The sequence below is a fragment of the Semicossyphus pulcher genome, unplaced genomic scaffold (assembly GCF_022749685.1).
Source record: "Semicossyphus pulcher isolate SPU_LCO1_2020_fin unplaced genomic scaffold, fSemPul1.0.p SCAF_5, whole genome shotgun sequence".
NCBI classification, from domain to species: domain Eukaryota; kingdom Metazoa; phylum Chordata; class Actinopteri; order Labriformes; family Labridae; genus Semicossyphus; species Semicossyphus pulcher.
In genome coordinates, this window is record NW_027211726.1 from 18,654,614 (window position 1) to 18,669,793 (window position 15,180).

The 15,180-nt window shown below is 43.0% G+C and overlaps 1 protein-coding gene across 1 annotated transcript in view; it reads right to left on the reverse strand.

The window, feature by feature from the left end:
* vps50 (VPS50 EARP/GARPII complex subunit) overlaps nucleotides 1-15,180 on the reverse strand; it is a 115,559-nt gene that overhangs the window by 85,067 nt on the left and 15,312 nt on the right. The window contains exons 5-7 of the mRNA XM_069681800.1: nucleotides 9,374-9,427; nucleotides 2,047-2,117; nucleotides 650-767 (exon numbers count right to left, since the gene is read on the reverse strand). Coding sequence (XP_069537901.1) covers nucleotides 650-767; nucleotides 2,047-2,117; nucleotides 9,374-9,427 — 243 coding nt within the window. The remainder of the gene's footprint in view (nucleotides 1-649; nucleotides 768-2,046; nucleotides 2,118-9,373; nucleotides 9,428-15,180) is intronic.

Sequence of the window (15,180 nt, forward strand, 5' to 3'; positions counted from 1 at the left end):
CAGCGGCGTGTGTGTATGTGAAGCGTGCGCACACGTTTTGCTTCTGCAACGCCAGAAAGCTGTGTCAAAACACACACTGGAGCGGCTTTACTCCGGCGTTGCTTGGTCCAACGTAAAATGGCAAAGGCGGGACGACGGTGGAGCTTCATTAAGGCGCTGCGGCGGAACTGCAGTGTAAAAAGGGCTAGACAGAAACAGCCCAACAGAAACACATTAGGTCATAGTCTTGCAGTAGATTCCCAAGGACTTTTTAACTTGACAGGCAAATACAGGCTACATGCATTATGTTGCTGGTAAGAAATAAACATTAATCAGGCATAAAATTAAAGAACTAACTATGAAATTTTGTACAGAAGGCAGTGTTCATTACCATAAGTGCCCAATTTTTCTAATGACCGCCTTTACACCAGCATTTAAGTAATCAGCTATCATGCTGGATGCTGGAATAATCTGAGTACAGCTTGGCACTCATGTCGGCAGCTAATTAGATTTTATGAGTGAACTGATCAGAATAATAATCCATGCAGCGCTCGAGCCAGAAGCACCCATTCGAAAGCATGCGCTGAATCTGGACACAATCTCCTCACAGAAGCTGTTTAAAACGAAATATGTTGTATTTCAGTGATGTATCTATGTGTAGAGGTTTTACCAGTGTCTTGATTGTCCTCAGTGATTTCAGCAGGCCCGTCAGCAGCTGTCGTCTCCTCTGATTGGCCAACAGGCCCAGGCTGGCTTCTGTGAATCCCTCCTTCGACACGCTCAGTTGCCTTTACACAGGACGACAGAGTGCAGAGAAAATAGAGCGTCACTACGGGTTAATGTTTCTATTTTTAACATTTTGTTTTCAACACTACATTTTTGGGGGGATTGTAGTGAGCAGAGCAAAAGAAAAGTGACCCTTAATAGAACCACAGCCTGACTGAGGTGTAAAACCTTAATGATATTTGAACATTAGTTTAGAGTGGCATGAAGACCATCACTGGTTTTTGGCCGACTGGCAGCCTGAGTAATATTGACCAATCACGTATCAGCAGGCTGCGGCGTATGCAGGAAAAACAGTCCGTGTGTAGAGCAAAAGCAGGCAGAACGTTATGCAGTGTAAAATGAGATCCCGGCTCCCATCAGCGATCACCTGACGACGATTTAGCTTCTCATTCATCTTTATAAACAGACGTCTGCATGCTAACAGCTAACAATCTGTTCTAGATCTAAAATTCAACTTGAGATAAATTCCCTTGACGCTGTGTCACAGAAGCTGTTCAGCATTCAGATTTCCCGACTTCATCGAATGCATCAGAAATTAACGGGCGCTGTTTAGCTCAGTCGGTAGAGCAGGCGCCCCATGTACAGAGGCTGCAGTCCTCGTTGCACTGATCGCAGGTTCGGCTCCCGGTCTGCCGATCATTTGGTGCATGTCATCCCCCACTCTCTACTCCCAACATGTCCTGTCTATCTTCAGCTGTCCTATAAATAAAGCCAAAGGCCAAAAAAATAATCTTCAAAAAAAAAAAAAGAAAGTGCAATGCAGCACGCGGAAAAGGAAGTCGTTTATCGCTAACCGCTAGCAACACGCCCGGTATGTTCACCGTTGTCCCCAGAGGCTACATCGTCGCCAGACCACGGCCGATGGGATCAGAGATTGGAGCTGCTGTAACGCCTGAACTTCCCACCGGGGATAAATAAAGTATTTCTGATCTGATTCTGATAAAACACGCAGGAAACATGAATCACGGCAGTGGTCCAAGAAAATACGGCTGAAAAACGTACTTGATAATACGCATCTTATCACCTACAACATCATATCAAACGTATTTACCTATGAAACAACGTCAAAAAAAGGAGATTAGACTGTATAGTGTCACTTTCTGACTTGTTTCAATAGTAAACAAACATTGTGTTTGTCATTTGTGACTATATAAACAGACTGAGGATATACAAGAAAGAAACATTTCAATGGTTATGAGAGCAGCACTCAGTATGCAGATGGGCTGTTTCAGCAGCCGTCCCATTTAGTGGATAGATAGTATGTAATAGGACGGTGCTTACCTCCTTGCATTAGTGCAAATGACTGCTGCCAGCTGCAGGTTAGTCTGTAACGCCGTCACTCGCTCCAGCTCCTGTGAAGAAGGAACATTCAGTAAATGAGAGAAAGCATCATCCTGTCACGGTAAACACTATAGACATTTTTCAGAGATGAATGATTTACTATTTGGCGCTTTAACTGCTTGAATATTGATTTAGTGTTAAGAAAGAGCTCCATAACCTTATTCCATAACGCAGGCAGCTCGTAAAATCTTTAAGACTCAACAATATTGTAGGACAGGCTCAGTGAAATATTATTATCGTCATGTTATTATGCTGTTTACCACATGAAAACACTTTCCGCACTAAGTACTGCAATGCTCCCACACACACTTGTATCAGAGCGCTCTTGAGTGACTTGCATCCTGCTGTGAGCGTTTTATGAAGACAGATTTTACAGATGATGCTATTATGGTTAGGCGTGTGTCTTCACTGCTGCAGTGTAATGTAGTTTAAGAGTTTCAGAACACGCTGAAAATCAGGGAACAGCTTCCGTTTCCTCAGAGCTGTGACATTTAGAAAAGGATCAATGAGCACTTTGCTCCGAGAGTTCACTCATTATGCCACTTCAATGACCTCTGGAAAGAACAAACACACCCTCAGCCGACGCAGCACCGAGGGAAAAATGTTGGCTCTTTGGACTTTTCTCTTCCTCTACTCTTTTTATGTTTAATGAAAAGGTCCAGTGTTCGCACAAAAGTCCTCACAACTCTGTCAGACACAACAAAACCTTTTAGTAACAGAATATAGTCTGTGGGAAATTTAATTTAAACGCTAGTAAAAAAAAACACATCGGCACTTCAGCTGTGCCTACGAGATCAATGATCCCATTCAAAGCAATCTGCCCTCATGATCTTGAGTGCTGACAAAGTCCTTGACAAGCCTTCAGAAGAGTTTGCAACGGTATATTCAATATCCAGACTTTTCCCCCCACGGGGGGACAAACACCACGCGACTCTGTTGTGCTCAGGGCCGAGGAGAGGAAGACAACATCAGCTGTTAGGATGCTTATTCAAATAATTCATCTCAGGAATATTTTTAGGAATCTTAGGAAAGTTTTTCAATCAAGTTTGACTTTGTTTGAGGAGAAATATATTTTGGGAAATACTCTGAGAAATTTTAAGCAGCAGCAAGAAGCCTGTCACAGGTGAAAAAGTAGCCAGCTGGGGAGGTCCGGGGGCATGCTCCCCCTGGGAAAAAAGGCTATATAAAAAGGTAAATTATTGATGTGTTCATTCATGAAGCCCATAAACGTCTGCGCGGTGTGTTGGGGAAACTTTTTAATGCTTACTGTGCAGGCGTCACTTTGCTGCCACCTGTGTTTTCTGAAGCAGCCTGTAATGACGATTACCGCTCTCTGTGCAGTAAAATGAAATTGTTCTTCTTGTCTTAAATTATTTTTCTGATATCTATCCGCTCTAATCCGCTCTCTCCTGTCAGCTGAGCCCCCCACCTCCCCGCACACGCAGGGCGAAGGGCATCGCAGCGAAGGTGAGTGCTTCTAAAACGTGCAACTTTAAGACTTTATTATCAAATCAACAATAAAAAAAAGTAGCCACCTGTCATTAAGTGACACGTCGGGTGCTTATGGAAAGCCTGTTAGCATGCTTAGCTTAGGTTAGCATAAAGGCTAGAAACAGGTATACGATTATATCGTGTTTTATGGGGATATCTTATAGTCGATTTCTTTATTTGCACAGTGACCATAAATACAACCTGCCAATTTCAACACATTGCTTTCACAGCCAGGGCCAGAACCAACAAGCTGTTTCCCTCTATTTCCTGTCTTTATGCTAAGCTAACCTACAGGTGCTAGCCGCATATTTAGCAAAGAGATGTGAGAGCAATTTGAGTCTTTTCAGTTAACCTTTTGTCAAGAATGAAATAACAGTATCCACAAGATATTAGATATTTCAATACAACTTAATTTCCATTTGAAATGGATTCCAGTTATTCGAACAACCTAAGCTATGTTTGGAAACGCTGCTTCTCTGATCAAATGCTAGTAAAACATCCAAGAGCAACTGTCCGTGAAGCTTTTACATTTGTAAAACAAAAAGCCCATGATTGGGTAACTTCATAAGCACAGGGCAGAACAGTTTATTCATACATGAGAGTGCCGTGGAGGCCTCGGCGCTCTCAAACCTACATTACAATGTGTCCTCAGAAAATGCCCTTGCACCCGCTCCCAGCGGGAACCGGCTGGGGTCGGGCTGACTCACCGGGTCCAGCTGAGGAATAATTCAGAGTCTAAATCCGGCGGATTGAGTCACAGTGCTGCAACACTGCTGCAAAAAGTCCACAGGGGATGGGAATTGGAGTGTATGGGCGTCATTCTTAAAGAAAAATCCCAAACGTTCCAATATCATGTTTAAGTTGATAAATAAATCGTGTTTATTTGTGGTTTAATTCAGTGAAAAAGCCAATAATAATGTGTGTGGTGACAAAAGCAGTGCACTGAAGGGCAAACACATTATCACACATCTAATACTGTACACAGCAGTCGAGCAAACACTCCGTCTGTGAGGTAATGTGCTGTGGAAACACTCGTGAATTCAGTAATGTGCACAAATCCACACAGGGAAATACAGAAGCAGCTTGAGTACACACACACGCAGCTTCAAACACAATCACACACACACACACACACACACACGTGGTCAACATACTGAGCACTCAGTGTTGCCTGAGGCTCCAATTTGTTGCTATAGCTGCTCTGAGCCGTCTATCCAGCGTGTAAGCCACAGTTAACCTGACAGACAAAGAGCTCAATCAGCTCAGCCTGAGCAAAGGGAAGTACAATAACTGTGTACAGTGGAAGGGCTCTGAACACTGGTCAGTGAGGGTTGAGGTGTTAATAAGGGTTAAAGGGCTTAGGACGCATGATGAACTTAAAAACATGACATGAAAGGCAGAATGCGATCTAACAACACACAAATGCAGATCTGTGAGCAGGAAAGGTGAGCAATTAAACTATACAATCCACTCCCACAGTGTCCACAAACATAGGCGCTGGCGTGGGCAGTGAAGGTCACGGAGGAGTACGTGTTTTTTTATTCATATATTCAGAAGAGGACCTCCCTGTGACCCTCCTGCACATCGACTATGCACTGATTCCCTGTTCTCCAACCTGCCTACACACTCTCTGATGCCTGTTCGGACAAGGCTCGACTCACTTTATTCTGTAAAGGTGAATGGAAAACACATTTTTTATGTATGTTTATAACATTTACACACTTAAGGGGAAGCAACCGTGCCTGCACATTGCTCCTTGTCCTTCCAATGAAACAGCCCTTGAACCCCCGTGTAATAGGCAGGTGTGACCACCAAGATTAACAATCTCCTTCAATGAAAGGAACTGGGGAACACAATCAAAAGCACCAGCAGTAACAGCGATGAACAAGAGTTTCCAGTGGAAAATAATTGAATACCAGTCCAGTGACCCGGTCAGGGCTACCTGCTGCAAATTCATTACAACCCTGACTCCCAGAAGGCGCAGGGGGAGGGGTCATGTAGTGTGGCCACTCAATTCTAAACTGTCAGTTAATGGCAGGTACTTTAAACTGCCCCAGTGTGCGTTTTATAGTAACATAAAAAGATTTTCAGTCACTGTCTATCACCTAATGACTCAACACAATGTCAACTGAGTCTGCGGCCCACTGATCAAAGCCTGTAACACCAAAGGACTAACACTGAGTCTCCATGTCTGACTGTATAACGGACATTGACATGAACCAGTGTGATGTCACTATTAGATTAGTTTGTGGAGGACTGCTTTGAAGGTTGAGTTCGGCATGTTGGTCGTCTCCATCATGTCTTATGTTTTGGAGAAGAGGGTTGACACCATATAGTGATTGGCAAGTTGGTAGCAACTTGATCACTAGATAGCCATGCCGTAAGTATAACCTGCTTTACTGTTAAAAAAATGTTAAGTTTTAAGGAAGTCTTGAAACTAGCAGTTGAGATCATAAACGCATTGGGAAAATGTTTATTGAGGTAATGCATCAAGTAGAAGTAGGGTCGTTTTCACATAAGGTTTCAAACGATCAGACTTCTGTTGCAACTAGTGAAGTCGCCCCCTGTTGGCCATTAGAAAGAATGCAGGTTTAAGGCACTTTCGCATTGCCTTTAGTTTCTACACTTGAGGGCTACCTCTACTCGGGGTGCAACGATTAGTCGACATTATAAAAATCGATGACAAAATAAGTTTTGTATGCATATTTAATTTGTATGCATATTTAATTGCCGATAATTACTTTGCAAGTGTTTTTCATGCCATGAGTGGACACAACATCGTTTTACGGAACCGAGTTGCTGATGCAACACCATCGCATCTTTAAACATCCAAAGTCTGGGAGCATTTTACACTCAACGCTGCAAAAATGAGACTGTAAGATTTGTAAAGCGGACCTCGCTTATCACGGAAGCACGTTGGTAATGCACAAGCATTTGATGAGAAGGCACGTTGTTCTTGTGGATGATGACTCGCCCAGATAAGCTTCTCAGCTAGCTAACGTTAGCTATCTACAGAGGGAGCTGTATTGGCTTTTAACAATATAACACTGTAGTGCTATAGATAGGACCTGACACATCTGTCTTTTAAACATCAACTTAACAGTCAAACTTAATACTCACATTTATTGTCTTCATTGTTAGTTAGCACATGCTTAAAAGAACCGCCACCTAAATGTTAAAGCTGATCTTTAATCGTTTCAATAATCAATGGCTAGTCGACTATCAATATAGTTGTTAGTTGCAGCCCTAACATCCACATTATATATACAGTCTATGGTGATGATTCCAATTTCAGGTGCAGAATCTCAAACAGCACGAAGTAGTGACATTTTTTTCCCACTACCTAGAGAGGGTAAGCGGAGCTAACACAACAGGCTGCGCTCTTTATGTCACTTGCGTTTGAAGGGGCACGTTTTTTTTCCAGTCTCTGCTTGCATTGCGAGTCTCAGTAAACATCCTTTAGGTTAAATGGGTTACTATAAGCAAACACTCATGATGTAACTGACAAGTGACACACTGTTTGGATCTCTTGGACGAGAGGTTGAATTGGATCCAAAACCACACGTGCAATTAGCACGTATCGCCATCGGTCCTGCAAAGGGACACAAAGGAAAAACTTCTTGGATGTAAGAATGAATTAAGGGCTGCAATTTATGAGCGATGGGAATATATACACAATGTATTAGAAATAAACAGTTGTAAATCAATGAAGGATAATGTCTCTGGCCTCCATGTAACTTTCCACATGACAAAGCCAGACCACATTTCTGACCCTTCCCGGGTGCAAGCGGAGGCCACGTGTCGCTGAGGGGCAGTGATTAGACACAGGCCGCAGCAGACGAAGGGAGAGTCACTACACGGCTATGAATCACATCAGACGCTTAGCGGGCCATCATTTCGAGCTCTGAGGCATGAGTGTATGTGTCCCGCACAATTTATGTCCACCGATGTGTTATATACGGTACGCGAGCTCTGTGGCATCCTGCCCTTTGGCTGCGTGTTTCTGCTGCAGTTTGTGTTTCTGTGTGCGGGTTTGATAAAAGCGGATATGAGAAGACTAAGAGAAGTTGCAAAAGGGAACAATGATGAAACTCCTCGTATGGTAGCAGGTGCATTTCAGCAGAAAAGAGCACTGAGAGGAGCCACAAAGAGGTCCACGTTTTTCACCTTAACATCCAGGAAGAAGGGCTGGATGAAGCAGATTTTGCAGGTATTCTTAAAAATCAAGACAAAACGCCAAAGGTTTGAAGAAATAATGTAGTAAAAGTGTCCTCCTTTTAATTGAGACATTAATGCAGCGGCTGTAGAGACCAAAGTGCCCCCTGAACTCCGCAGGGCATTCGCAGACCAAGTGAATATGGGCCGGGAAAGGGTCAATGCAAATGCCCCCGAAATCCCTGGCAACGTCTACTAATAAGCTCTGCTGTCATTTTGACTGCGCAAAGTCGCAGGAGGGTCACAGAAATAATGATCAATTTGCTATTCATAGGCTGACTTTCAGATGGCTTAACAATGACGGTAATTTCACTGCAATTTCACTACATCCCAAATTTGTTAAAGCTGTCAGTCATCCGAGATTTACTGCGATCAAAGCCAACTAATTTGACTCTTAAACTTCAATAGTGATTTATATGCGACGAGAGAGGCCCGATTGCTGAATGAAATAAATCAAAAGGCCGACTCTTTAAACCAAATTCAACACGTGCGAAATATGCACGTCAGCGCAGACGGATCTCTGATCTCCTGCCAAAAAACATGGACCATGAAGGCAACTGGATGCAGCAACAAATCTAATGCAGTGTGCACAGACAGTTAGCTAACTTGGAAAGAAACTGCTGCTGGCTACAGCTGCTGCACCAACGTCTCTATGGAGATCCATTCACTCATTTTTCATCTCATCCATTTACTTAAGCGTTGAATAAAGATTATTGCACGGCTGTGTTAAATACTTGACTCTGATTGGTTACTTACGGCATTCAGAGGTCTGTTATTTCTCAATAGCAGACCGTTGTTATGAAGAACAGACCGTTGCTAGGGATGCAGCTCTAATCACACAGTCTAGAGGACTAACTGTAATAATATCACTCTGCCGAAATAAGTCGGGTCAATTTGACGCAGGCTTGTTCACATGATCATTAAATTATGTTCACATTATCCCTTACTTACTAAACCTTCCCTTTTATGTGGCAGGTGGTTCAGTTAGCTTCTCTTAGCTTGAGTTTTTTAAAGGGTCAAGAATGTTGCCGCAAAGTGCAAGAAAGCAATAAAATCAAATCAGTCCACTACTTCCAAGTGAATCACATGAATAAAATCAGTTACAAGTCTCATTCTGACTCATCACTAAAGCAAATGTGGTCTCCATAATCACTGCTCTCCACTGGAACGGCCTGAAAACAGAGTGAATAACGGCTCAGCGTCACACACACTGGTTCATTTCAGTTTATTGCAACATCACCAGGCGATCAAAGAGAGGGATTTTATGGACTTAGTTTTAATTCACAGCCTGACTCTGTTCTGAATAAAAAATAGATTATTGCCCCCATTTCCTTATCCAAGGATGGAGTCTGACTGCCATGTACAACTTGCTCTTTCTGGCACACACAGGAGTGCATTCACTGATCGCATCAAATGACCTGATGTACAAGTCATGTGTTAAGAAGAGATGAGAGAAAAAGAAGAGAAATTTCAGCTCCTGAAACAATTTTTTAAGACGAGTACATGGACCAACAACAAACAGAAATGGATGTGTGGCCGTGAGTCGACGCTGAAAGCTTACCTTGACATAAGCAGGCTGTTTCTCCAGAATGAGATCTGCGACCTTTTTAGAGACCTGCAGACGGAGAGAGAGAGAGAGAGAGGAGGAGAAAAATATAAGAATATTAAAACAAGGAGTGAAAAGACATTTTGATGTTCTTCCCAAATGTCACCCCACAAAAAAAGTTTGCAGGGAGCGCTGCTGAGGATGGAGCAGGAATAACAATGGCTGTTGTCTGTGTCTAAACGCAATACAGGCAGAGTCTTTTCAGAGAGCGTCTTCCTGTCTCTGTTTCATTTCATTCCATGTCCTTTCTAAACAGCATTAGTTTGTTTCTTTCAGAGGAGACTCCGTCCTTTCTGTTCCCATTGTGTTTTCTAATGGTCGCTCCTTTCTTTGTGTTCTTCTTTCGCCATCTTTGGAAGGTACATGTTTGTTAATGTGCACGGCCAGAGCAGAGAAGTGGTAATAGCTTTCTAGTTTACCGCCTTTTGTTAACATCGACGTATGGGGGCAAAAATGATCTTTACTCTTATATAACGTAGAAAACTCTGCTGCATCGAATCAAGCGCACCTTACACTAACAGCCACTCCTCCAGGGGGCGATGGAGAGGCCCTTTGCCTCATGTCATGAGCGCCTACCTTACAGCGGCAGTTCAGAGTGAAAGAGTAAACAACAGAGACCGGTGTTCCAATTCAACAAGTGACAAGTGTTAACTGGCGACTTTCAGCCGAATGCGCCTGTGGTTGTCGTGGTTACAGCTGCTAAAAAAGCAAATACGTAGCTGTCCTCGTGAATGCTTCTTTGTTGTTTTTCATTACGATCTCGACATAAAATCATCTGTTACATCTTTGAAGTGATGTTCGTGCAAACGTGTCACGTAGGCGACGCATTTTTAACGCTGCTTGTTGTTACGCTAAATCAGGAAGAGAGCAAGTTGCTCGTTAAACTGAAACACCGGTTCACTAAAAACGGCTCGTCATCGGTTGTTTGGAGGTATTTCGGGTTTAGGGTAAGTGCAGTGCATATTGCTGCTAGAAGATGCACCAAATTCAGGTAAAGAACCCAGTTAAGTCTCAGTTTGATGAAAAATTTGAACGTGAGCTGGGAAGCATCACAAAATGCAACTGAAAGCGATGCTCTGTTTATTTAAATGTGAAAGTACATTAAAAAAAATGTTGTCCCTAAATTAATAAGTTATCGTGATTAATAATCGTGTTTTCATTATGGATTTTGTCCATATTTATATTCATATTTGGGTTGACTTGAAAGGGACTCTTCGGACCGAATGGAGTTTGGTAACTCGTTCCACCACCGGGGGACGACTGAGGATAAGAGTCTAGTTAGCAGCTTAGGGCCCTGTTGTGATGGGAGTACCAGGCGCCTTTCACTGGCAGAGCGTAGTGTAGTGGGCGGGACCTGGATGAGGGCGTTCAGGTAGGCAGGAGCCGTTTTTGTTGCCGTTTTGTAAGCGAGCAACAGGGTTTTGAATTTGATGCGAGCGGCGACTGGGAGCCAGTGGAGGGATATGAGCAGTGGAGTGACGTGCTGTTTTGTAGTGTTGAACCCCAAGCTGAATTAACCTTAATGACTAAAGCCTGATTGATTTGTGAATTTTAAGACGGGTACAGATTCATCATCATGGTTAGTATCTTAATTTGATCTGTGAAAAAGATCAAGTGTTGAAGTGTATCAAATGAAGACCCCCCAGTGTTACAGGAAGGAGTTGTTTTATCTCACTGAGCCACCTCTCTATTTACATGACTGTGTAACTACACACACACACACACACACACACACACACACCGAGCAGGCATTTTACGGTTGCTAAATGAGTTTATCCAAAGTAGTGAGGAGGTGTATGTATCTGCGAGCACGCAGGAGGCCAAGCTGAGGGCAGGGATGACATTTCATCGTGAGTTAAGTATGCATGTGACCGACTGGAGACCTAAACAGATGGTGAAAGCTGCTCAGAAAAACTGTTCATTCCCCAGGAGAGACTGTCGCTGTCTCTTAACATTAAAATGTGTAAATAAGATGCTGAGAGAGAGAAAAAAAAGCAGCTCTTGGAAGAAGTGTAAAAACATGGACAAGGAAGAGACAGAGAAACCAAAGACAGTCACTAAAAACATTCATAAAACTGCACCATAATGCCACCTATAGGCGACCCACTGACTGTGACACATAACACTAAACTTTATAATGCAGTTAAAGAGTCTAAACACTAAATGGAAACCCAGCAGTGAGTAACCAAACCCTCCCACCTGAGCCAAAAGGCCAAAGTCATTATCTCTCAGCTCTCCCTCACACACAAATGGAGGCTAATTGTGCAGCGGCTGGATTGTAAAGCACGGTGCTTGTAATGTTTAGCAGATGGGGGGAGTGTTGTCCAAAACGATCGACTGGCAATGAAATATCCTCGAATCAGACATATTATAGGACAATGAAGGCATTTTTTAATTCACACTATGATGCCATGAGGGAGAGAAAAAAAAGGATATAATGAGGGAAGTTGCAGGAGAAGACAGATGTTTGAGACGGACTCTGCTGCTCACATATCATCTATAAGACAGTAAGTACTCAAGTCATCATTAGCAAGAAGCCTATACATCACAGATATGTGTTTATAATAAATGTCGGAATAAGAACATGTTTGCTACTCGGGCAAATGTTTCCTGAGATGTATGAGGCAATTAGAGCTAAATTAGCGAGCGCTAATTAGCGTTGGTCGCAGTGAAACATATAAAGCAGCTAAGTAATAGTGAAGGTGGGTCTTTGTCATTAAGAGAGCTAATTTTTGCAATGCAGGGGAAACTAGAATTACCGCCTTGTGGTTGTATGCCTCTGCCAACTAGTTAAGTTGAAGTTACATTTATGTCTGTGTAGACTCTAGATGTTGGAGTAGCAACATGTATGATTCAAGTGAATAGTTTCCAGTGAGAAATATGCTGCCCTCACTTAAAGACTATTTTTCCAGACGAAGAGAGAGTACTGATAGAGAGCTTTGACACGATGCAATTATCATTACCTTAAGTTCAATATTAGCAAGATCAAAGAGTTTGTTATGGATTACCAGAGGAACAGGAGGCCCCCTGTCCTGGTTGTCATCCAGTGAGAGGAAGTGTAAAGGGTGGATTCATACAAGTAACTTGGGGTCTAAATCAATAAGAATTGATCGGAGTGACAATATGAAGCATCATGCTGTCACAGTGAAACTGACCTTTCATCTTTTGGGCAGAAGATGTCATCACTTCATCATTTTAAACCTACTAGAAATCTGTGTGAAATTTTATCATAATTAGCGTATGAATCTTGAGTTATGGCCACAAACGTGTTTGTGAGGTCACAGTGACCTTGACCTTTGACCACCAAAATCTACTCAGTTCATACTTAAGTCCAAGTGAACATCTGTACCAAATTTTAAGTAATTCCTTCAATGCATTCCTGAGGTATCGTGTTCACAAGAATGGAATGGGCGTGAGATCACAGTGACCTTGACCTTTGACCTCTGACCATCAAAATCAAATCGGCTCATTCCTGAGTCCAAAAGGATGTTTGTGCCAACTTTCGTCATAATTAGTGTATGTATTCTTGAGTTATGGCCACAAACGTGTTTTATGAGGTCACAGTGACCTTGACTTTTGACCTTTGACCACCAAAATCTAATAAGTTCATCCATGAGTCCAAGTAGATGTTTGTACCAAATTTTAAGAAATTCCTTCATGGCATCCTTGAGATATCGTGTTCACAAGAATGGGATGGACGTGAGATCATAGTGACCTTTGACCTCTGAGCACCAAAATCGAATCGGATCATTCTTGAGTCCAAGAGGACGTTTGTGCCAACTTTTATCATAATTAGCGAAGGAATTCTTGAGTTATGGCCACAAACGTGTTTTGTGAGGTCACGGTGACCTTGACTTTTGACCTTTGACCACCAAAATCTACTTAGTTCATCCTTGAGTCCACGTAGACGTTTGTGGCAAATGTTAAGAAATTCCTTCATGGCATTCCTGAGGTATCGTGTTCACAAGAATGGGATGGACGTGAGATCACAGTGACCTTTGACCTTTGACCACCAAAATGGAATCGGATCATTCTTGAGTCCAAGAGAACGTTTGTGCCAACTTTTAGCATAATTAGCATCGGAATTTTTTGAGTTATGGCCGCAAACGTGTTTTGTAAGGTCACAGTGACCTTGACCTTTGACCACCAAAATCTACTCAGTTCATCCTTGAGTCCAAGTAGTTGTTTGTGCTAAATTTGAAGAAATTCCCTCAAGGTGTTTCTAAGATATCGTGTTCACAAGAATGAAAACATAATGCCTCTGGCCGCAGCTGTCGCCGGCGTGGAGGCATAAAAACCCAAAGTGATGAATAAAATTGGGGATTTTATTTCGAAGGTTTTGACGTACTGAATTGTCGGGGTCGTTTTCATGCAGTGCTGTGATCTCTCCTGCTCCACTTTCACTCACAGACTACCTGCAACTTTCTCTGCACAGCAAGACATCGTTTAAACCCCGGGTTTTAAACACAGGGAGAACTTTGTCAGGCAGGCGAGGGTTTAGGCAAAGGTTGCATAAGCATTACTAACTTTGAAAAAAACTGTGCAGAGGGAGAGAATTCATTACTGCTGCAGGAGGGAGAGTCACATCCAGCTTTTAAGTTTCATTAAAAATTGAAAAATGTTCACCCACGTTATTAACGTCGCCTCCTCCGACGTCTCTGCAGCCTACATTCCTGGGAAGAAAGTCACTTTGATGAGGATGGAAGTGTTACGCAAAATGTTGGGATACTGCTCATGAGTCGTCTCTAAAGAGGCTTTAAACATACTTGCAATGTTTTGTTGGCTTTCACAGTTTTAGAGGGCATTTTAGGGTTTAATCTTTTTACTGGTAATAGCAGTACAGTTCATGGAAAGCCCTCACACGCATAATAAAAGCATTTATTCAAATATTTATTAAGGCTTTCTTGCATTTGTGTGCTTATATGAGAATTATGGCAGCATCGCACAGCCACACTGCGTCTCTGGACCCTGACATTTTTAGAAATCTTGCTGCACAAAAAGCCAATTGGCCTTGAGACAAGCCTCGGCAAGCCGTGTGTCAGAGATGCCAATTAAGCTCGGGTAGCGCGGCAGACACACAGGGCGGATTTTCTCATTTCCAACAGCAGAGAGAGTCTGTTCCGCCCTACAGCAGAGTGGGATATTTATCAATATGTGTCGACGCAGCAGTTCATCCACACCTCACAGCGGGAGTGAAAAACGAGCAGCAAACAGAGGAGAAAGTACACCCAGTACACATGGTACAGTATGGTCGCTTTCTTGCTTTAATCTTCTGACGCCGATGCTAGTGCACACGCAGGCACGCACACACCTATATTGAGCTGCTTTACAGCCTTCCGAAGGCGTCACAGATAAAATGTGTGGAGACCGTCCACATCATCTGCCGGGGGGGAGAGGCCGTCACATGACAGCCCCGTGGTGAGAACCTGAAAGCACCATTATCACTTCTTCAGAGGGCTATGCTCCATTTCACACACTGACAACTATGTGCCTCTGTACACTCAGAGATGTGTGTGTGTGGGTGTGTGTGTGTGTGTGTGTGTGTGTGTGTGTGTGTGTGTATTAGTAGGGGATTCTGTATGTGTCAGGTGTGAATAAATTGCCCACCTATAGACATGAGCGTTCCATCAGTGGCAGCAGGAGATCAGCACTGTGGCTCGGTGTTAGAGTCGGTCGTCTTTCAATCGGAAGGTCAGAGGTTTGATCCCCAGCTCCCTCAGTCTACATGTCGGAGTGTCCTTGGGCAAGACAATGAACCCCAA